The sequence below is a fragment of the Corvus brachyrhynchos genome, unplaced genomic scaffold (assembly GCF_000691975.1).
Source record: "Corvus brachyrhynchos isolate BGI_N302 unplaced genomic scaffold, ASM69197v1 scaffold1, whole genome shotgun sequence".
NCBI lineage: Eukaryota > Metazoa > Chordata > Aves > Passeriformes > Corvidae > Corvus > Corvus brachyrhynchos.
The window spans coordinates 9,941,579-9,963,214 of record NW_008237222.1 but is presented as its reverse complement, the minus strand read 5'-3'; the positions used below and the strand labels follow the sequence as shown (position 1 = coordinate 9,963,214).

The window sequence follows — 21,636 nt, the reverse complement described above, 5'->3', positions numbered from 1 at the left end:
ATATGTAAATTGTCTATATTGAGTGCATTAGATGGTTAATTTAAAATTGCTCTGCTATTTTCAGTTTTTCAAAGTTAGATGGCCTAATTAGTTTATGATGCAGCATGATCAATAGTGATCAGAAAACAGAAGCAGCAGATGATAAAAATGAGAAGAGCAACTGACAATTCTCATGTAAGTGCTGCTACTGTATTGGATAAAGAGGGGTTGCAAGGGGAAGGTTTCTACTAATTAAAATACAAGCATTTGGCTCACAAGGAAAGAAAACACTTGGTTGTTTCTTTTTAACAGGAGCAAGTGTGAAAGCTGGGGAGATGAAAAGAGAATAAGACAACATAAATTGATTGTTAGTTGGAAGACAGCATTAGAATATCCCTGCCTAAGTAACTTTTCCCTCTGCAAAATTTCTTGGCAGGCTTTCTCCACTATAAGGCTGTGTTTATACTTGTAAATTAAGCATATCTGAAAATCTTCTTGGACACAAAGAGCAACTGGCATGAAATGGCCCCCATCTCTGCTAGTAAATTCTCTTATCTTCCAAAACAAGGCAGTAGGACAGAAACTGCTTGAGAACTGACCTTAGAAGGAGTCTTCACACCAGGCAGGGAAGGTGCCTCGGAAAGTGCTGATTGTCACAGGCCAAATCCCTGCCAGGGACTGTTGTCACAGTAACTAATAACAGGCAGCTTCACTGAATTTACTGCTATCGACATAGCTTGAGACTCCCACAGTTATTCTGACACCCATAAAGGGCTGAATATTATAAAAGAGGTTTTCTGCCCTGCCTCCCTCAAAATGACTGGGTTTGTATCTTTCTTGAATAATAAGACCATGTCAAAAGCAACAGTAGCATAAAGCTAATTAGAACTGGATTTTGCTCAGGTGAAATTACTGAAAAAAATTATCCAGGATAGAATCTGTAAGTGCTAAAAATAAAAGGCAATAGGAGGATGAGGTGGGTGAAGGAAACTAGGCACTGGGATTGGTAAGGAACAGTTAATCACAAAGCTGAAGGAGAATAAAGGAGGAAAGAAAAAAAGTCAATTCTGATGGAAATTAGAAGACCTGAAAATTAATATAAATAAAACTTTTCTGATAACCCTTATCTGCTTCATCTCTTAAAGTTGTGCAGAATTAGAACTGACTGATTTTTCACATCCTTGTATTTGAAGCACATACTTATCAAAGCCAAACATTACTTTTGGCACAGTGCAAATCTCATATCTGAATTTAATATGGGAATAAAGCTTTAAAATCAGAAACTGCTTTGCTTAAAATAAAAAAAAAACCAGACCAAACAACACCTCCACAAAAACCCCAACTAATAACCCCCATGGAACAATGATTCCATGATACACTTGCTTTCCAAGACAGTTTTGTTTTCAGTACATTGTAAATAAAGGAAGTTCTTTGTTTTTGTTTCTTTTGTGAAAGAAGCAAAGAATAAATTCAAATATGAATTGCTAATGTGCTGCAGCATAAAAAAGGTACGAAGGACAGTGTGAAGAGGCATCATGTCTCTGAACAAGGAGGTGGTAGTTTATTGTCTAAGAATTACTGTATTCTACTTTCTGGAATATAGGCAGCAAAATAATCTGGGCAGCAAAACTTCATTTGCTGTTTTTCATTTTATTTTCTCTCAACTTATATGTTAACAAAATACCTCTTAGTTGAAAGTTTTCCATTAGTCAGCATTTGACAGATCAAATAAGGATTGATAAACAATCTTCATAACAATTTCAAACATACTGAAACAGTGTGTTTTTGTTTTTAAAATACCAGTTGGTAAGATAAGGAGAGGGAACATTTTCTGATGTTCTGGAGACAGTGAGTCTTAGGGAGGGAAAGTACTATGCAAGTAAACACATGAAGCAACATTTTGAAAGGTATGCATAATTAATAATGGGAATTCTACAGAAAATCTTGTTTAAATTCAGTGAGGGAATACGAAATTAAGACTAAGTGAAGCTTTTTAAATACACATGAATTAAAAAGGTTTGCATGTGGTACAGAAAGGGAACTCTGCCTTCCTGTTGGGCACTGGGGGGTTATTTCCTTGAGTACTCTTAATTGATGTCACCCACTGTATTAAATGGTGCCTGGCCACTGGGTCTAGGGTGAAACAAGATGAATGAGGAATAAATAGTTGATCTCTGCCTTGCCAAATGCACTGAATATACTTGTGCTGTTTTTCTTTTAGCTGTCAATAATGATTGGAGGAAATGTGTCCGTCCTCTCCTTGGATAATACTTTTTTCAGTTTCTTTAAATAACTGTTTTATTGCAGGTTAAAACCAGTGTATTTATCTTTAGTCAATGTATAGCATTAGTTCTCCTTCATATTTGCATTTATATTTACATCCATCATCCAGATGTTTTACGGTCACAAAAAAAATAGGTGCTTTTTATCAGTTAGGAAAATAGAGGAGAGGGCTGTGTGTAAGTAGACATAGATTTGACATTGTCCTCCAAGAATATAAGTGCCAACCAGTGCCTCTTGGGTTACTGGTTTTGTATTCCCAGTTAAATATATTAAGCTCCTAATGAAATCACTGGGAATGACTCATTTGTACATACAAAGTGAGATGGGACATTTTGCTCTTGGGTGCGATTTCAAAATGTAACTCAGAGCTTCAAAGAATGTAAGTTAAAAAAAGAGAACTCAAATATCTTCAAGGAATGTGGCTTCTGATTCTCTGTTACATTGTTAGAGATCTGTTGGTCAATTTATACATTACCGACAACTGACAAAATTGTCCAATTTATGATCAAAGCAATATTTAAACTATCTGCTTAACTGTATCAAGGGCAGATGTATACAACTCAGTGGTTAGGCACAACAAGCAGACTCTTTCATCTTTTCATCTGAAACATCTTTTAGGCCTTTAACCCTTTGATAAATTGACTGACAAATTCCTTTGATGAAGTGAACTCTTTTAACAACAGATAACAACATTATTTTAAACAGAACCTGCCCATACAAGGTATTTCTCCTTGTTTCAAAGTGGAAAATATTGTTTTGGTGTTTAGCTGTAAGTCTGACTGGGAAAAGACGTATGTCCTGCTCTGATCCATTCAATAGTGTGCAAAGCTCTTTGTTTCCTGCTTCCTCCCCAGAGTTTCTGTAGCATGGTTTTTTTGTTTATTAAAGCCTAGGAGGGCAATGAAATAATATACACAATAATTGAATAGTGTCTATTTTTCATTTAAAAGGTTTCCATCAAAACTTAATTTTAAATATTAAATTTGGCAATGCATCACACTAAGCAATGTTCGGAATGTATGCTACAGCAGCGCACTGGTGTCTGGAGCTCAACACATGACTACTTTTTTTCTTGGGGTAAGCCCAGCTACTCCAAGCTGCAAGAAGGAATAAGCCATTTACTAATTACTGATTTGCTCAATAAAGAAACAACAAGCAAGCAATTTATCAGGCCCTGCATTTGAAAGTTCAGTGACAAACTGAAGTTCTGACAGCCTCATGGCAGGGAAAAAAGTCAACTATAATCCAGTCCCTGACTGCAAGTCAGTCTTTCTCTTTTCTGTTTAATTCAACTTTAGTGTAGAAAAAGTGAATAATCTGAGATAAATACAAGCACTAAGGAGGCTGAGTCCACATCTTACTATCTTTATGTTTACATAAAGTTGTTTTGTATCCATGGTGCATTGATTTCTTTCTTCCTTATTCCTGTATTTGAACAATATCCTGTAACTTTTGGGTCTAGAGACAACCTGTAGATTCTTAACCAGCTTTTTATTTCAAAAGAAAGAAAAAAGCAACATGTTTCTCAAAATCTGAAGTCTACATGCCTGCCTTTGTTAAGAGAGTCTGATGTAGCTCTTGCTTTCTGTGGCTCTTTTCCAACAGACCAAAAATATTTCAACATCAGTATTAAAATTACAAATGAAATATATGCAAAGCATAGTTAAATTTCATCTCATACTATGGAATATTTGCTGGTTATTTCAATGCATGTCCCATATCCAGTTAGTCCTTTAACTGTACACCGTGGCTCAGTGTTCTGATTAGGCACACTCAGAGCTGAAATAGCCTCTGGTATGTAAAGATCTTGGCTTGACTTATCAATTTGAACTAGGGATCCAGGCAAACTATTTGGCAGTATCTTTTAATAGACAACTTTGCAAACACCCTTGTGCAAGTAGTTGAAGTTTAGATGTCAGAATTAGGCAGTAGCTGAGCTATGCTTTTGGAAAGAGGTGTCAGTGATAAAGTTGGGTTCCTTGTCCTCATTAAGCACTTCAGTGTCTTCTGGGGACACATTCTGTCTCACAGAGTGATCACGTTTTATGACAGCATTTACTCCACTACTGCATGTTACATTTCATCACTATGCAACAGCAGACATAACCTTCATTATTCATATACTTGACACAAAATTTGTTGACTGCTCTGAAGTATTTTTTCTTGCCCTTCAGGCTGTCTTATTTCTCTGTTCAAGGCTCAGGTACTACACTGTTATTGCCAGGCCCATTTTCTGCAAATACGTGGGAAGCCACTAATTGTGTCAGCAGTTTGGCTTTCTGGAATTGTCAGCCTCAGCTGCTGTGGTGTTAACTAAGTGTAATCCAGCTGGCCAGCCAGCTTGCTGAGCTCCTGCAGTCTGTCTGCAAGCTGAACTGCAGACTGTATCCTCAACCTTTTATTGGCTGGGTTAGCACAACATTGCAGGGGAGATGTACTGTAATGCAATTATCTTACAAGAAAAACTGAAGACTTAAAGATGTCTGCCTCTGCAGGGCAGTGAAATGGAAAATAAAGTGTCAGATGTCTTATATCATGATTATACTTTAAATTGCTGTTGTCAGCAAAACAGTGATTCCAGACAGATACTCATTTCCATGCAACAGAACACTACTGGAGATCTATGTACAAAGTATTTTCACATGTGGTGTAATGGCTTCCCTCTCCTTTATTGTAAGTTTGTATCAATGAATTTACTGGAAATTTCTTGATACTGAACAGTGTGATATGCCCAGAAAACATATCTTCAAAAAGCTTCACAGAGTAAATCAGTTAACTTCTGGAGTGAGCACTTTGGATAGTATAAACTAAAACTATGATATGTCAGACTTAAGTTTAAAAACTTCTATGAGACAGTATCAATTAAAAATGAAAATGTCCATTTTAGTACTGGTTAAACTAAGTGGTTTTTTTCTACACTGTGTACAAATCAATGTGTAAGTTTTATTTCTAGCTTAGAGTCTCCTTATTTGTTTCTGCAGTGATGAAAATGCTGGCTCCCTTTCACTGTTATGTGAATTTATGTATATGAATATTTATGAGCTGATAAAAGGTATGTAGCATATGCTTAAGAAACACACAAACTCTCCTTGTGTAGATCACATACTGGAATTAATTATTTTTCCCTTGGTTGTTCACTGTTACCGATTATAAAACTCATAGGGAATTTTATGCTGTACTGCTTTACCCTTTAGTTCTTGCCAGTGGAATATAATCAACTGTTTAAGGCATGGGTGCATGCAGGTTTCCCATGAGTCAAGTCCATAGCCATCTATTCTACAGTCAAACAACCTTGACTGCAAAACACAAAATAATTGCTTTATGTAACAAAAAATAAAACTTAAACAGATTCTTAGGTCAGGGCTGCAGTGAGGTAATAAGAAAATTATTCCCATTTGTTTCAAAACTATTGAATCAATGAATAAGGATTTTCAGTTTTTATACCTAGTAAAAAAGCCTTTCACTAAGTTTTCTTTATAAAATAACACTGTTCTCTGATACCTCGTATAAATTCTGGAGCTGTTTGTCAAAGCAGGTCAGAAACCATAAAGCTTAAGGAAGAGTTCCTATAAAAAAATGTAGAACAAAAGCTGATTTAAAACCAGATCTTATATAAACAGTAAAGGAATTGTATACAGCAAATTAAGGGGCTTACAATTCATAAGTAAATTATGTAGTATATAAATACATATATATATATGAATAAAATATATATATGAATAAAAAGTATTAATTTAAAAAATGAATAATTAAGAATTTGTAGTGTCTTAGCAGTTGGGAGATTAATTTAAGTAACTGAACGTGCAACTGTCATTCAGTGTAATAGAATAAAGACTTGTTCCTGAACATGACACTGGTGACACTGAGTATTGAGATCTCTAACAAAAGGAGTAACTCTGTTTCTGACCTAGATAAGAATGTGAGACGAAAATTGAGTTGTTTGCTGATTGCTGAAGTAGACATTAGTGTGTACTGGTTTTAATAAGACATTTTGGGTTTGCTATATTTAGCATGGTATTCAGATGGAAATTGGAATCATCATTTCAGTATGTTCAGATTTTTTTTTTTTTTAATTTTAAAATACAATTTCTTTCAAAGTTTTCCAGAAGAAGATTGTTTTCACACCACCTACTTGTAGTAACCTCCTTTCCTATGGCATGGTGAATCAGTTCAAAATGAAATCTGTGTTCAACAGTAATCTGAAATGCTGCAGTTGGGGATTATCTGAACATTAATCTGGGTTTACCTGAACTTCTGTAAACTGCTGATTCTTCTTTATGGTCTGAATTTTGAGTCTGGATTGTGTTTACCATGATACAGTGCCTTATTTTTAATGTTGTATAAGGTAGTGGCACATGGGGTGGAGCTTGTCAAATCATAGAATATAATAGGAAAGTGAACTGGACTGAAAACGAATTTTTAATTTGACAAGGAGTATGGAGACACTTCTGTAATTATGAGGACAGTTCACTGTAATGCTGCTAATGTGGAAAGCTGATACTTTTGATTTTTTCCTTAAAAAATCAAGCGATCCATGTTACTTCAATCAAGATAAGGATATTTGTCTTTACAGAAAGTCATAATTCTCTTGCTGTTAATTTATAGCAGCAGCATTTAATAACTGAAAAACAGTCTTGCCCTTTGTTTAATCAACAGCAGTTTGGTCATTTAAAGCAAAGAAAAAAGGGGCTCTGAGAGAGGTGTGGAGTATCTCTCAAGAGAAATGACAAAAACTTCAAGTGCCACTGCTTTAGGATTCACTTCACCATTACTGCCAAATAAGGTTTCTCCAATGATAAGTCTGGAAGCAGAAGAGCATCTGCTCCAAATTTAATAGTGACATGTAATAAAAAAGCAACTGAGCATGACTTCTTTTTATGAAAGCCCAATTCCTTAAATACAAATAATAATCTAAATTGATTTGAATAGCAGCATTCTATAATATTTTTTCCACTATAAATGACAAAAATCCTGATGTTGAAAGCACCATTTATCTCTACAGGGGCACTACTACTACAATTCCCGATGTAAATGGTACTCTGTTCCAAGTGCTTTGTGATCTAATCCCGCTCAGTGGATTATGTGACTGCCTGGAGGAGCACTGTAATCAGTTGGGAACACAAATCCCACTGGCTGCTGGGGCCCTGGCCTCAATGAGTTACTGTCCTCATAATCTCCCTCCTCCTCCCCAGCCAATTACTCATACTACTGTCATCATGCAGATCAGTACCTGCTTTGTTTTTCAAAAATGTGATCATTTCTGCCTCCGTTGATGGCATTGCAGCATTACATAAAGGCATTACAGCAAGATTAAAAGGCCTTTGGAGCCTATAAAAGAAAAAAGCTGAGCAGTTACTGAATGGCTCTGAAAAATAGATAAAATTTATAACTGTAATTATTGCCTAATGGCAACAGCAAACTAAACTACATAGGTTAGCCTTTAATTTGCAATTCAGATGTGAATCACAGTCATTTAACCATTGCAGTAACTTGAGGTGATTGATACAAATCTTGAGCCTTAAAGACAATTACTTTGAGTAGAGAGGAAATGAGATATTTAGAAGTGAAGTACTGCAGTTCTGCTAGAACTTGAGGAAATACATACTGCACGTAATACATGCAGTAAAAACTAAGGCATCTTACAGAGTATTGAATTGACAGTTGTTAGCTGAGCTATTCTAGTGCATACTGAAATATAAATTATGTCAGAAGTTGAGTGGAAAATTAATTACAAAGCTAGCTATAAATTACAGAAGTAGTATTGATGCCTTTTCCTGGTCTTAAAATCAAGAGGCATACACAGTTAGAAGGGGAAAAGGGATTTTACCTTGGTATTTATTTTAAGGATCCTTAGGTGCACACGTCCAGGTCATATGCATCGAGATGCACCCCGCCAAGTCTATCTCTGTCCCCTCTGTCTCTGTGTCTCCCTTCCTCCCCCCCCAACATTGGGTATAACATTATAGGTTTTACTAATTAGCTTATCTATCAAAGATTCCCCAATGAGAGGCTCAAGTGAGCCCCCCTCCCCAAGGAACCTTCCCCTGGATGGTTCTATCTTGGTTTACAGAATGTGTTCTGGAGAGGACCTTGGGCTCTGGGGCACACTGATCCCTAGCTACAAAGCTTCTAAAATGTTTAGTCTCTTAGCTTGACAAACAAGTCCAAGAATGTAGGCAAAAAGCACCAGGAATACAGAAGTTGTAAAAAGGTATAACAGGGGTATAAAAGAAAAGGCAAAAATCTTCACGGCATCAGTATAATTGAAAAAGGTGGTATCAGTGCACCTCGGGAAGCTGAAGACTATGGTATTTGTATTCTGTTCTTTACTAAAAGGGACTCACACCACCTGAAATTTTATTCTAGGACGGAGAAAGCCATCACCTGAAAAAAAAAATTAGGAATAACATGTACCAGTTATGCAAATCTCTAGATTGTGTACAATAGGTTTTACATAGGTAAAAGACCTGGTTCAGCAACAGCTTTACAGCAAATGTAGCATACATTTGTTTCAGGGTCATCTCAAAGCAGAGACAGAATTGTCTGGGGCAGCAGCAGACTGCTGGAGGCAGAGAAGAGGCCATGGCCCAGATACATCTTTGCCTGCAGCAGAGCCCTAGGAGGCAGCAGGCAGCCAGAGCTGCTGCCAGCTCCCAAAGGAGCTCTAGTACCTGCTGCAGGTAGCCCTCCTGGGAGGAGATGGCCCTTGCAATCCCTCTGGTAGCCCTGATGAGAGCAGAAGCAGAAAGCCTGGCCTCTCCTTCCTGGACTTGCCCATTCCCCATTCCCATATCTGTAGCTGTTGTCTCACCATGATGGCAAAATTTAATTTTTTACTATTCTGTTGATAAGTTTGAAAAAAGTGCTGGTTTCTTTAAGTTTTGGGGTTTTTTTACAAATAACTGGAAGCACTGATAATGTTTATCTTTTTACTGAATTCTTCTCTCTGCTGTGTTTGTATTAGTACAGAAATGAAGTATTTCAGAGAGATGGACAACCAGAAAACATAATAATAAAGGTAATTAATTTTATGTGAGGATATTTAACTAAAAGTGAAATGTATAAGTATTTTTCTCTTTGCTCTGAGAAGGTAATGTTTCTTCATGAATAAAAGTAAAATTTTTTAGGAAATACATAGATGGTTACTGTATTCCTGATCTAGGGGAATGAACAAACAATTTTGTTATTGGCTAAAAAATGGCTGAGATGCATTACACCCTGCATGTGTTCCCTCCAACCTAAAAACCTATTCTTTATCCACTCTTAATATATATTTTCCTTTCTGTCTTAATCTAGACACAAGAAACAGGGTTTACTTTTGCAGCTCTTTGTTTCTACATTCAATTCCTATACTTAGTGGAAGTTACACATACAAAAGAGAGCAGAAGACAGTGGCCTGCAGAAGATTTCATTGTAACCATCTCTCCTGACAGTTTTACAAAGTTATTTTGCTAATGTTTGAAAAGCAAGGATTTTTAAATTTAGTTTATGAAATTTTATTTTCTGAAGATAAATTTTTCTTTTAAGTCATAGAAGAGTACAGGAAAAGCCAAAGCCACCTATTATATCACTGCTAAACAGAAGAACTCTAATAACTTAATCCAGATGTCCTATTTAGTAGCCTTTCCTTCTGTGATAGTCCCTATGCTCTTAGGCCTTTCTTTTCATGATGTACAGAACAGTATTTGCATTACATACTATGGACACAGATATCTTCATACCTGGAGCTACTTACTATTTTAATGCAGCTTTACTGCTGTGATACTACTACCCCTGGATTTTGGAAAGTTTCCTCTTAAAGTAATCTGTGATTTCTTTTATGATTATTACAGTCATTGCTTGAATATTTTACTGTTTGTAATTTGTGGAAATTACTTATTTTTGCAGCAGAACACCCTGAAGTTAAGAGATTTTGGATCTTGTATGAATATCTATTCTCAGCAGGCACATAGGTAATGTACCTCCCCGCACTGGTACTGAGCACCTGAATGTTTGCTTACAAATGGGCATTATAGTTACAAAATTGGTATATGGAGTCCTGGCTGTGCTTTCTATGAAATCACAAGGTACAGTGTTCAGTGGAGGGTTTTGCGTATCATTAATCAAGATAATCAAAGGTAAATAGCTCAAATTAGGAGCATGTGGTTTGGGTAATATGATCTTTGTTTCCATGGATTTGTAGAAGCTTCTGTGCTTAAGTCGGCAGGGTTCATGAGGCAGTAATCCGGTCTGGTCTGGCACTCTCTTCACCCAATGGCAGGTTAGTAATAAAGCAGTTCAAGAGAACACAGTACAAACAAAAGTGATTTACGAAGAAACACTTTGGAACATTTTTCCGATGGCTTCATATTTAGTAAAAATGTATTTTCTCTGCTTTATCTCTGTGTAGAGTACGGCTCATTTCCTCTCATGAGCATCACAGAATACCCTCAGTCTTGTTAATGCACTTAGTGGTAAAGTGTTTCCCGCTTTCTTTGGACTTACTAATACTTTCTGCAAAAACAGAGATTAGAGAATACCCTCCCTCTAATTTATGACTTTGATTTACAGTATAGTGTGTCTAAGACCACTGTGCTACTAAGATCTTGTGTGCTGGTATATTTTGAAATCAGGTTCTGATGAAGGAAGAGTTCAGGAAAACACAAAGTCTTTTAAGATTTTTGGTAATGATGAAACTATAACTCAAAAAATTTGTCACTGGTCTTCAAGGAAAAAGGAAAAATACCCATGAGTATTTCTCCAGTATCTTTGTGCCCTAGCAACAGCAGCAGTTCTTTATTCTCCTCCCACACTGCTGTCTCTGATATGCAACCAGGACTGATAACATTTGCTTTGCTTCTTTCCTCCTCCACATGGCAAGTGCAGCTGCTGCCATCACCATCACATTAAATGACAACCATTATGCTTTGCCTGCTAACTGGTAGAAACATTTCTACTTCTCCAGCCAGAAAACTGTTAAAAGAAAAATCCCAAATGTGGCAGTACTTTTGCAAAGTAAATCGGGACCAAAAGCTTTAAGAATGCCACGTTTTTTCATTTCAGCTTGAATCAGCTGGGCTTTGTAGCTTTGTAAGAAAATTACATGCTGCAAACTTAAGTTTTCTTAGGGAAAAAGAGGCAAACCTTAAAAATATTTCCTTGTTGTTTCAGCTTAATGTAAAAAATTTCACGCTTTACAACCACTAAGTGTTTTCAGACGCCTTATAGGTGTGTTCAGAGAGAAAGGAGGGATGTTCATTGGAAATTACGGAATTGAAAGAGATACAGTCTTGCCAAACTAAAGGCAGTTACGGACAGGTTTGTTTCTTTTTCAGTGCCTCCTGCAGTTGTTGCTGTTGAATGGTTGCATAAGCCTTTATGCCTTACACCACCTTGTATAAGAACTTTTAGTCTTTTACACAGCTGTGCTGATCTTTCAAATCTTCTTGTCTCACCATGAGGGCAAAACTCCCTCTTTCTGTTCCCTATAAATCATGATTCCTGGATCACACTTTTCAGCGGCTTGCACAGTTGTTCTCCACTTTGGTACAGTTTTAGATTCAAAGACAGCACATTTTTTAGTTCACACAGAAGCTAGTCCCAGCTGCATGTCTTGATGCAGCTGCACAATGTGAATCAGATCTTTTCTCGCCTTCCTCTACTCTAAGCTTTATGAAGACACTCAGAGGAGTGTGCAGCCAGCTGTTTGACTGAATTTGCAAACAGTTAAAAAGAAGTTTCTCATGTCTACAAAGGGGCTGAGTGTTTTGCTTTCAAGAGTCATGTGGTGCTACTGAAGTGTTTCTTATATTATAAGCCCAAGGAAAAAAGCAACATGTGCAGGAAATAAATGTTAGTGGACCTGACTAAAGTCAGATTGGTTTAATATGATAACAGTGTTTTCAATGACTCCGTGCAAGTTTTATATTAACTGAGGATCAAGCTCAGGAATGCAGTTCAAATTACCATCTTTCCAGTACTGCTGCTTATAAAGAACCTGTGTAGGAATGGAGTGTTATAAATACATTTCTATGTGCATACACAGAAAGAGGGACTGCTTGATTCTACACATTGTCTTTTAGGATCTGCCACTTTACTAGAAACAAACACAATCCCAGATCCATTGCCCTTCACTACAAGGGATGTTCTCTTTACCTATTTTGCCCCAAACCAGCAGGAGAGGGAAGCTACAGATTTCCATTTAATAACCCAAGCTACTCCTTCAATACAAACCAGCAGCTGTGTTGCTCTGCTGCTCACATTATCCTCCAGTTGTTGATAGGTATTAAACTGTCCACGAATAATTCTAACATGTTCTCTTCCTCATAAAAGAAGGGGTTTTTAAATCAAAAGTGACAGTTTAACCGTCTTCTCTAGTGCTAATACCATCTCTTAGCTTGCAGTTTCCAGCCTCTTTTTCTTGGAACTAGTGAGCTGGACCACATTTCAAAAATCCATGAAGTTACAGGCACTCCTGGTAACAAAACTCCGGAAGTGCAAGCAGTAAGTATGTACTCCCATAGTTACTAATCTCACTGTTTCAATATCCACAATAGAGCTGTACAGCTGTGTGCAATTTCTGCCCAGGGAACCACCAGAAAAACCTAAATCTGTGCAGTGTCTTCTAATCTCTACCCAGAGACAGTCACCCATTAATGAACCTTACAGGCAGAGCAGAGGAAATCTGAGCCTTACTTGGCCTTTTATTTCCTTAGTACCTTTAAGGCCAATGACATAAATTTTTAGGAAAGAAAAGGGTTTTTTATCAAGTACTGCTTACTTTTCTCTTATGAATGATTACCTAAATCAGGTGAATTCTTTCTTTTCAGTAAATTGTAATCCTCTCTGAATATGCATGAATAAATGTTTTTCTCAAACTTGTTTAACACAGGTCAAGAATTTTGGGTTTTGAATCCTCCCTTTAAAGAAAGGAAAAGGAAAATCTTCTATTTTGCACAAATTGCCTTTCAAAGGTTTGTATTTCCTGTGTGCAATGCTAAAATATTACCCCAGTGAGAGAACTGCTGCCCATCAAGCCTTACAGCACCCTTATTTTCAAGAATTCTGGCAAGTGACTTCAAATCACTTCAATTTTGAAGACTCAAATCAAAAGGTGGGGGGAATGTTGTGTCCGTGTTTCAAGTGGAGTAAAATTAAATTTGTTTCCAGTGCTAGTCCTTGGCTTCTCAACAATGAACATAATTCAGTCAGCGTAGTTCTTTGCATTGAGTCCGAACCTTACCTAAAACACTACTGGTGTTTGTCTCTATTTTTCTTTTCGCCCCAACCTTTTTAAGGCAGCCAGTACACAAGCTTTAACTATGCACAAAAAATTAAGACTAGTAGGAAATACATCAGGGCAAGTGCCTCAGTATTTGTGTCAAATTTCAAAGGCAAGTCCAAGACAGGTAGTACTTAAGTGGAAGAATTGTCAGCCCATTTAGAGAAAGTAATTTGTAGCACTGAGCTTGTTAGCTAGAAACAAATGTTTTACTTAAGCTGATTACTTGGGTTTATTCTGTCTGCCTAAACACAGATCTTTATTTGGTGTGATGCAGTTACCCCTCCCCCCAAATCCCTAACATACGCGAGTTAAAATTTAGAAGCTCGGATACCTCATAATCCCCTCAGTAGACTCTAGTTAGAGTTGCTGTTACTTAAAGGGTCAGCTCCACCTTATTTTTAAATATCATCATTCTGTTTTTGATGTCTCTCTTTGAGTTAAAGAGTTTTCCAGATGAAGTTCTGGCAGAGACAGGGATTATGCTTTTGCCTTTTCAGGGCTTCAGTCTACATTTTGAGCAAATAAAAACTTTTTTTAAAAAACTTAATTATCCTGTATATAGTCGATATCTAGGAAAAGTCTAAGTGTGTATTTGACATGAAATAAAAAATAATTAGATTCAAAATTCTGACAAACTGAAACTTTGTTTATATATCAGCTATGTGAAAAATACTCGTATTCACTTGCTGTTATCAACAAGGTGAGGTGGAAGTTAGTACTACATGGAAAACTTCCAAATACAGGTTTTTTCTCAAAAACCCCCACAAACTACCAAAGAACAATTATAAATTATTTTCTGTTGTGCATTCAGCTTTGAAAGCATGAATTCTCCTTCTATGGGAGAAGCCACTTTTCCCACTAATTCAGTTCTGGGGTTAATCAGTGTAGGTTTTCTAAGAAGTTCCTTTGGGCAAGATTTCAAGAAACATCAAGTAAGGCAAGTAATTTTTAAAAAGGAGTGAGGTGAAATTGTATTTGGCTGAGGGTTTTTTATTTCTGATTATTTGGGTTTTCTCTTCTATCTGTGTTCCTTAAGATGTTCTCAGAAAGAAACTGAATCTTTTTTATTTATTTTAAAAGCATTCTCTTAGGAACATCCAGGAAAAAAACCCAAATCCGCAACATTGGCCTCCTCTGGGAGAATTACCAAAATTAAATTTTTCTGGAGTAGCCAAATTGACTTCCTGTTCTACTCCTACATTGCATTCACTTTTCCAGGGATGTGAGGAAGGTGGTGGAACCCCTGTGTTCCAGTCTGTCAGATTTATTGGATCAAATACTGAGGTGTAGACTCTCACTTGCCCACTGAAGCACATTTGAAACTTCTGTTGTTTCTTCAACAGTCTGAGAAACAGAAGGCACTTCAGTCTTCCCTGAAACATTTCCATTTGCCTGTTATAGAAGGAGCAGAAGTGAGGAAAAGCCTGGCTATGCAGTGACAGAGACCCAGTCATGCTTCTGTTGTTAGAGATCTAACAAGAACAGCAGTGCCTGAATTTGTATTGCTCTGACAATTTGTAGGAAAACCCCACAAAGTTTGAGGGCTGCTTTCCTACCATTTTGATACTCTGTTCCTGAAGGGGGTCAATATTTAATTAAAGCATTGTTCTTGCAGAGCACAGAGAGTATTCTGCATTGAACTTCCTAAGTATTTGTTCCTTTTAGAACCTGGTGGAGGAGGAGGTTAGTTAAAAATAACATGAAAGGATTCTTTGAGCTCAAGTATTAGGAATGGAATGTTATCTACAGAATTTAAGTTTTCAAATTGTATTACAAATGACAGCTAACTGCTGTATTTTTTTTAGATGTAAGGGTTTGGTTGGGTTCTTTTCAGTTAGCTCTGGAAATTATTCCTCTCCTCTATTCAGTAACTTCCACCTCAGGTTTTACTGAGAATGTGCAAATTGTACAATCATATGAGATACTTGATTTTGATGCAGTTTTTGTAACTGCTGAGTATTTTTATGTAACTATAACTTAAAGTTAAACCAGCCTTTTATCTGATTCAAAAGCAAATAAAACTTAGTCACCATTTGCTTCAAGCCATTGATCTTAACATTAATCAAAAGTCTTAACAGGGGCTGATATTGCAGCCAGTTGCTTCAAAGAGCAGTAAAAACACATAGCTGATCATGCATCAGAAATCTGGGACACAGATCATCAGTGACAATTTAATAGAATGGTTCTGATTGCTATATAAGGTAATAGTTAAAAGGCAGTATCTTATCTAACTAGGAAAGAATCTTTATTCCAAATTGGTACCACTGATTTTAAAATTCCTGAGATCTAAAAATTTGCTTTAATTAATTTGCAATACTTAAATTTGGTGATGTGTTACAGAACAGTTTTGTTATTTAGAAAACAAAAGTCTGTGAAAGTCATACTTGTCTGGGGGTTAAAAATCTTCTGCCTACCAAGCGTGCATGCAAGACAAGTTCGGCAAATAACTTTTTTGGACATTTTTATAGTTAGAAAAGTTAACTCTGCTCATAATTGGGAAGTGATCATCATTTTTTTCCAAAACCAAACACTGGGCTCTGGTGCTGCTGTTCAAAACCCCAGCCATGAGCAGGAGAGCAGGAAGCAAAGGGCATTTTGTGTGAGAGGCCCTGCTGTGGGGAGGCACCATGGAAAAATGGGGCACTGGGGGGAGCACATCACATCCAAGTCACTAAGCCAACACTTATCCATCAATTTGAGACTGATGTTTTAGATCCAGACAAACTATTTATTCTAACCAGTTAAGATGCAGCCAAAACAATGCAGTAAAATTCAGGCTAACATAAAGATCTTGTAAGAGTAAAAATTATGCCTGCTCTCAGCTCTTCTGAGATTCCACAGGGCTGTGCCTTTGTGAAAATAATTCTTCTTTTCACTTTAAGGTCTTCCAGTAAGTGGGTTTTTTTTGCTGTGGTTTGTTGATTGGTTGATTGTTCTTGTAAGAAGAGGCATCTCAGCACTTACAGGGTTCTGTTTTGACTGGATTAGATCCTAATCCTTGTTCAGGTTCTGGACAACTTTGAGCATGCCCAAATTCCACATTGTAGCTTTTCCATGTGGAGAAGCTCATGAAGCTTGAATTTTTTATGAATCCTTTTGACATCGACTGCTTAAAAGCACTTGTCTACCTTATGTTTATCTTCATGTTTAGAAGATGGTATTACTATCACATACTGTACTGAGGATCAACATGACATTTTTAAGGAGATTCTTGAAAATGTGAAAATACTTGCAGGTAAATGTGGTGCAGACTGTGGGAGTATTTGATACTGATTCAAATTTGACTGTCCAAGTTGATTATCATGCCACCTGCATCATGCACCACTGCTCAATTTATGTAATTTCTTCATAGCAAACTTTCAGAATCTTAATATCAAGAACAGAAAAAATATCCCAGCCCTGGGAAGAATTCTTTTAAAATAAGCCTAAAGCATTTGAACAAGGCTCTGCAGGGAAACCTCTACTCGTATTACGTGTGCCAAAGGAAGAGCAGATTTCTCTTACTAAGACTGAACAAATACATAAGCCAAGTTTTAGTGGAGGAAGTGTTTTACATCAGTAGAATGAGAGTATTGTAGCAAAGGGAAACAGCAGAACACAGCGGTACAGTTAACTGCTCTTTCTCATTTTACTGAAACTCCTACTGCATGGATGCTGCTTTCCTCCTGTTCCAAGCAAAAAGTGTTCTCCTGAACACAGTAGCTCAAAGTGCTGTGAAAGTACATAAAACCACAGTGAGTGGCTGAGTTTTCCTGCTCTATTATGTTTCAGTGAATCATCTCCCCACTTCTGTCATGCTTTCATGTTAGCAGCTCATACTGATAGAACAGAGAACTTCAACAATAAGGCAATACAGTATTTGTCTGAATACCTACCATAGTGGTTTTTTTATAGATAGATATAGATAAGAGAAAGGTGTGATGCTACACTTAGAAAATGAAATTAAGGACTGCAGGTCTATAGGCAACACAGTGCAACAGTAACCTCCAAGTTCTTACCTTTGGAACACTGAGAAAAGGTGCCATGAGCTTGTCCAGTGTTTTTTTCTAGAGAGGAAGATGGTGAGTTGCTTAGTGCTGATATATTTGGAGTTGAGCATAATGAGTAGCATTAAAACTGATGGTCTAAAAATAGGTAACTAACTGGATCCAAGGGAGCTTGCTCTCCACTGTTGTTAATTTCTTACAAAAAAGAGGACAAATCCAACTACCCACATTTGATAGATTGTTCTGACTCAGAGCTCTCTTACCTAGCACTATACAGAGTAAGTCAAAGCTCAGATTATCAAAACTATATTCCTGATGGAGATATATTAATTGTATTGGTTGCCTCCTGTAATCTTTTTCTGGAAGCCTCAAACCACAGATGCTGAAGTTCAAGTAATTTGACTAAAAAATATAAAATTCCATCAAATTATGTTTGCACAAGGTACCTTTCTGATTTCAAATGTTACTGCCACTGTTTGCTTCCCTAATTCATACATCAGGCAGGTGATTATTCATACATGGGGAAGAAGATGAAGTCAGAATTTTTGGTAAGTTTTAACCTGGAGGGAAAAGGCTACCAGAGTAACATCTTGTGTATTATCACATACTGTGTACCTGGGGCTGTCAGGCTGTTAGAATGAGAATGACAATTTCATGTTCAGCAGATCATTTTTGCTATAAAATTGCAAATCTTAAGTGAAGGACCACATTGGAATTTTTCTTCATTTCTTTTATGCTTTCAGGTGGATCTTACTCGGTTTGGCACATACAGTGCTTCAAGGATATTTATTTCCTAACAAGTTCTTTGCTGTTAAACCTCTGGAGACAACTTACACTTCCCTGGCTGTTGGACGAATAGGCAAACTTGAATTTTCCCACCTGCTTTATAGTTAAAATACACCCAACTTTAAACTACAAACTGGCAAGTATGGTTCCTACCCTGATTCTTCCAGCTAAAATTCCATACTGAGATTATCTCTGTTCTGCTCACTTTTAATTATTATTTTAAATGTATTAGGAAAAAGATTTTTATTAAAAGCTGTATCTACAGTAGAGGACTTAAGTTCTTTCCAGGTAAGTTATTAGTGTCCTATTTCTTACTAAAATAAATTTTTTCCATATGGAATAGAGTGTGGTATGGGCAATTGAAGCTTCTAGATGACTGCCCTAATAGTAAAGAAGAGGCTGAAAAAAGAAAACCCAAACACATTCCTTGTGTGCTGCTGAACTACAATTTGTGGCGGGGACATACCCTGCCAACACAGATTTTGTATTTTTCCAGCTGAAGGAAAAAAAGTCTTTTAAAGTTATTGCATATTTTTTCAACTGTTTCATTTTGACTCAGACCATATGAAGCACTCATATAAAAGAAATCTACGGGGAGATAACTACACTAGTTTTCAGTGATGAGGTTTATCTGTATTTTAACAGTTAAACCCACTACGTTAATAAAACAAAACTTCTGAAAAATAATCCTGCTCAGTTTCAGTATTTTCCCCATTCCTCATATTACAGAAGAAGACAGATAAGATTGTAAAGCACAGCTCCATCTTGAATAAAGTAGGGAACTAATTCCTGGTTTATAAACTGATCTGGCAGTTTTCAACGTGCCAGCTGTATTGCAAGGATAAGACTTAGTTACTTAGAAGCTACTGCAGTTGCTTCTCCCCAAATGTTCATTCATTTCCTGAAAACAAATCACTTCTCGTGCCAAAAAAATGTCTTAAGTTTACTTGTAATTAAAAAAATTCTACCCAGCTTTATTTGTTGGAGAGCAGGAAGTGCATTAATGTGCCCACAGATACAGCACATGCACCCTCGGGCAAGTTCATGGTCCTGGGCAAGCAGCTGCTGTTCCATTCTGCCTGCAGGATTCTGCACATCCCTACTGTGAACACTGCTACAGGAAAAAGAGAAGTGTATGATGGATACTTCTATTTTCTGTCATTCTGGGGCTGGACATGGGTGGTTAATCTTGGCAAGAACTACTGAAAACAAGTTAAGTGATGTGTTGACTGATGAAAAATGGCAAGTGTTTAGACAAGCAGCATTAACCTCTGCAAATCCATGGATATACCTATCCCTATCACACTTACCCATTTAAGACCACTGAATTATAAATGAGATGCCTGATGTAAGACAAACGAGTCTCAGAAATGCTACTCCAATACGTTAACCCAGTTTCTGACTGACAAGTCAGAAAGTGTGTGCAGGTACTACTGTGGGATCTTCCACTTCCCAACTCCAAATGCACAGGACTACATGATAAAATCCTTACCCCATGAAGTTGCCTCTCTGTGAGATTGCTGGTGTATGATGTATTTATCTTCAGGACATGTTTGGAGATAAGCCATTAAGAACAAGAACAGAACAATTGTATTTCACTTCCCTAATTGAAATTCAATTCTATTAAATATGAAGCAATGTTCTAGATGAGATATTTTTGAAAGGAATTTGTTCTACAAAGTTTAGATAGTATTTCTGTACCAAACATTTAATTCAACAAAGAATTGGTTACATCAAAAGTGATTGGATTTGAACAGAAAGTAAACAAAAATGCATATTCAATATAGTTTAATATGTATTTTCTGAATTAGAAATATCACTTTCTTGAATGAGAATTTCTAGTGTAATGATCCATTACTCCCCTCCCCCATCACTGAATTACATTATTTATACATATAATACAGAGCCAATTGCAGTTGGAAACAACAATATTAAAATAAATGTTTAATAGATACAAAGGATCTTTTCTCCACAACATAGTTTTTCTGGTGTCTGGACACCAATTTTAAAGTAATTCTCTATTAGCATTAAACTATTTAAGTGCAAAACAATTTTGTTTTAAAAAAATCTATGATTGCAGCATCCATCTTCCTGAAAAACATTTTGAAGCCAGAAAGTAATGACTTTCATTTTCCATGAGTGCATTCCAGGCTGTCTTCTAGCCATGTCTGGTTAAAAAAATCAGTGCAAAATAAACAATGGTGAAGTACTAGTTTAACCATTGAACTTACTTGAATTTAAGAAACATATCTTATTTTACACTATATATATATATCTTTTATTTATATATTTATAGAGAGATTAAATTACACTGGACTTAAAAAGTATAAAGAAAACAAAAATGTTACTACTTTTTCCTGCAGCACCAAAGGAAGCTTTTTGCTTTTTCTTCCATGCAAACTCTTCCTTGGGTGAGCAGCCTAGCAGGATCAGCTGTAGTGAGAACTCCTTACATTTGTCCTTTGCAAGTCACTATGTGATTCACATAATTCCATGTTTACACTCTGCCACATTATAATTTGTGATGCTCTTTGCCTGAAGAACAGCTCCTGGTTCCACTGTCATTACTTCTTGTCCTGTGTTCAGAGATTTGCTAGCAGTAGTGTGATGGCTATACTACAGTTCCACTTGGAGAATTGGCCTGGTTTTGGGATGACAATAAACCCTGCAAACAAAGCAGTTTACATTAATCCAGCAAGAGAACCTGACATGAATTTTATAAAGTTCTTAACCTGAACCTACAATAAGTACAATTGATTTTTACAAACACTTGCTTACTTCAGACATCCTTCTCTCCTACAAAGGCTCTAAGCCACCATGGTCTCAGCCAAGCAGCACACAGAGCTCTCAGGAAGAAATGTGTGCGTTTATGACATGGAATGGATCTGATCCCAGCATTTGGTTTAATATACCTTGCACTTGGAGTCATTGTGAACTGTGAAACTTTAAAAATCATACACCAAAGAAGTGATCAGCATTTTACTAGGGTGGTGACAAACAAACCTATTCCAGTATCAGTATGTTTGACACCTGACCTGACACAGGGAAATGCTCCATCTCGTATATGTGATTGAGTATTACAAGCTTTGAATAGAAAAATAGATTGTCTAAACAAATACTTGTTTTGGTAATTTTAAAACAGAATGAAACGCTGACAAGAGTTTAGTAAAGATTTTCCATTATAATTTAAGTTCACATTCAGGAAAACTTGTTACCAGCTCTTTTAACTACCGTGCCATTCAAATCAAGAGACTTATCTCACATGCAGCCCCACGACTGCGTGGTACCCCTCACTACACAGAGGCTGCTGCTCTGGATTAAGGCAACTACACCTTATGG

At 36.8% G+C, this 21,636-nt stretch overlaps 2 protein-coding genes across 3 annotated transcripts in view; one reads left to right on the top strand and one right to left on the bottom strand.

Annotated features, from left to right (window-relative positions):
- The first annotated feature begins 950 nt into the window (after positions 1–950).
- Positions 951–18,984, top strand: MOK (MOK protein kinase). The gene is given in 12 exon segments (XM_017728940.1): positions 951–985; positions 1,758–1,886; positions 3,561–3,633; positions 3,635–3,651; positions 5,244–5,314; positions 8,629–8,651; positions 8,653–8,720; positions 9,232–9,280; positions 10,150–10,328; positions 12,645–12,763; positions 13,161–13,354; positions 18,255–18,984. Coding segments are annotated over 12 exon segments (1,011 nt in total). The 3' UTR covers positions 18,309–18,984.
- A 1,084-nt stretch (positions 18,985–20,068) lies between these two features.
- The window catches only part of WDR20 (WD repeat domain 20), a 33,263-nt gene continuing 31,695 nt past the window's right edge, over positions 20,069–21,636 (bottom strand). The window contains exon 4 of one of the 2 annotated variants that reach the window (XM_017729096.1): positions 20,069–20,962. In XM_017729096.1, coding sequence (XP_017584585.1) covers positions 20,909–20,962 — 54 coding nt within the window. In that variant the 3' untranslated portion in view covers positions 20,069–20,908. The remainder of the gene's footprint in view (positions 20,963–21,636) is intronic. The other variant, XM_017729095.1, reaches the window with a different exon arrangement.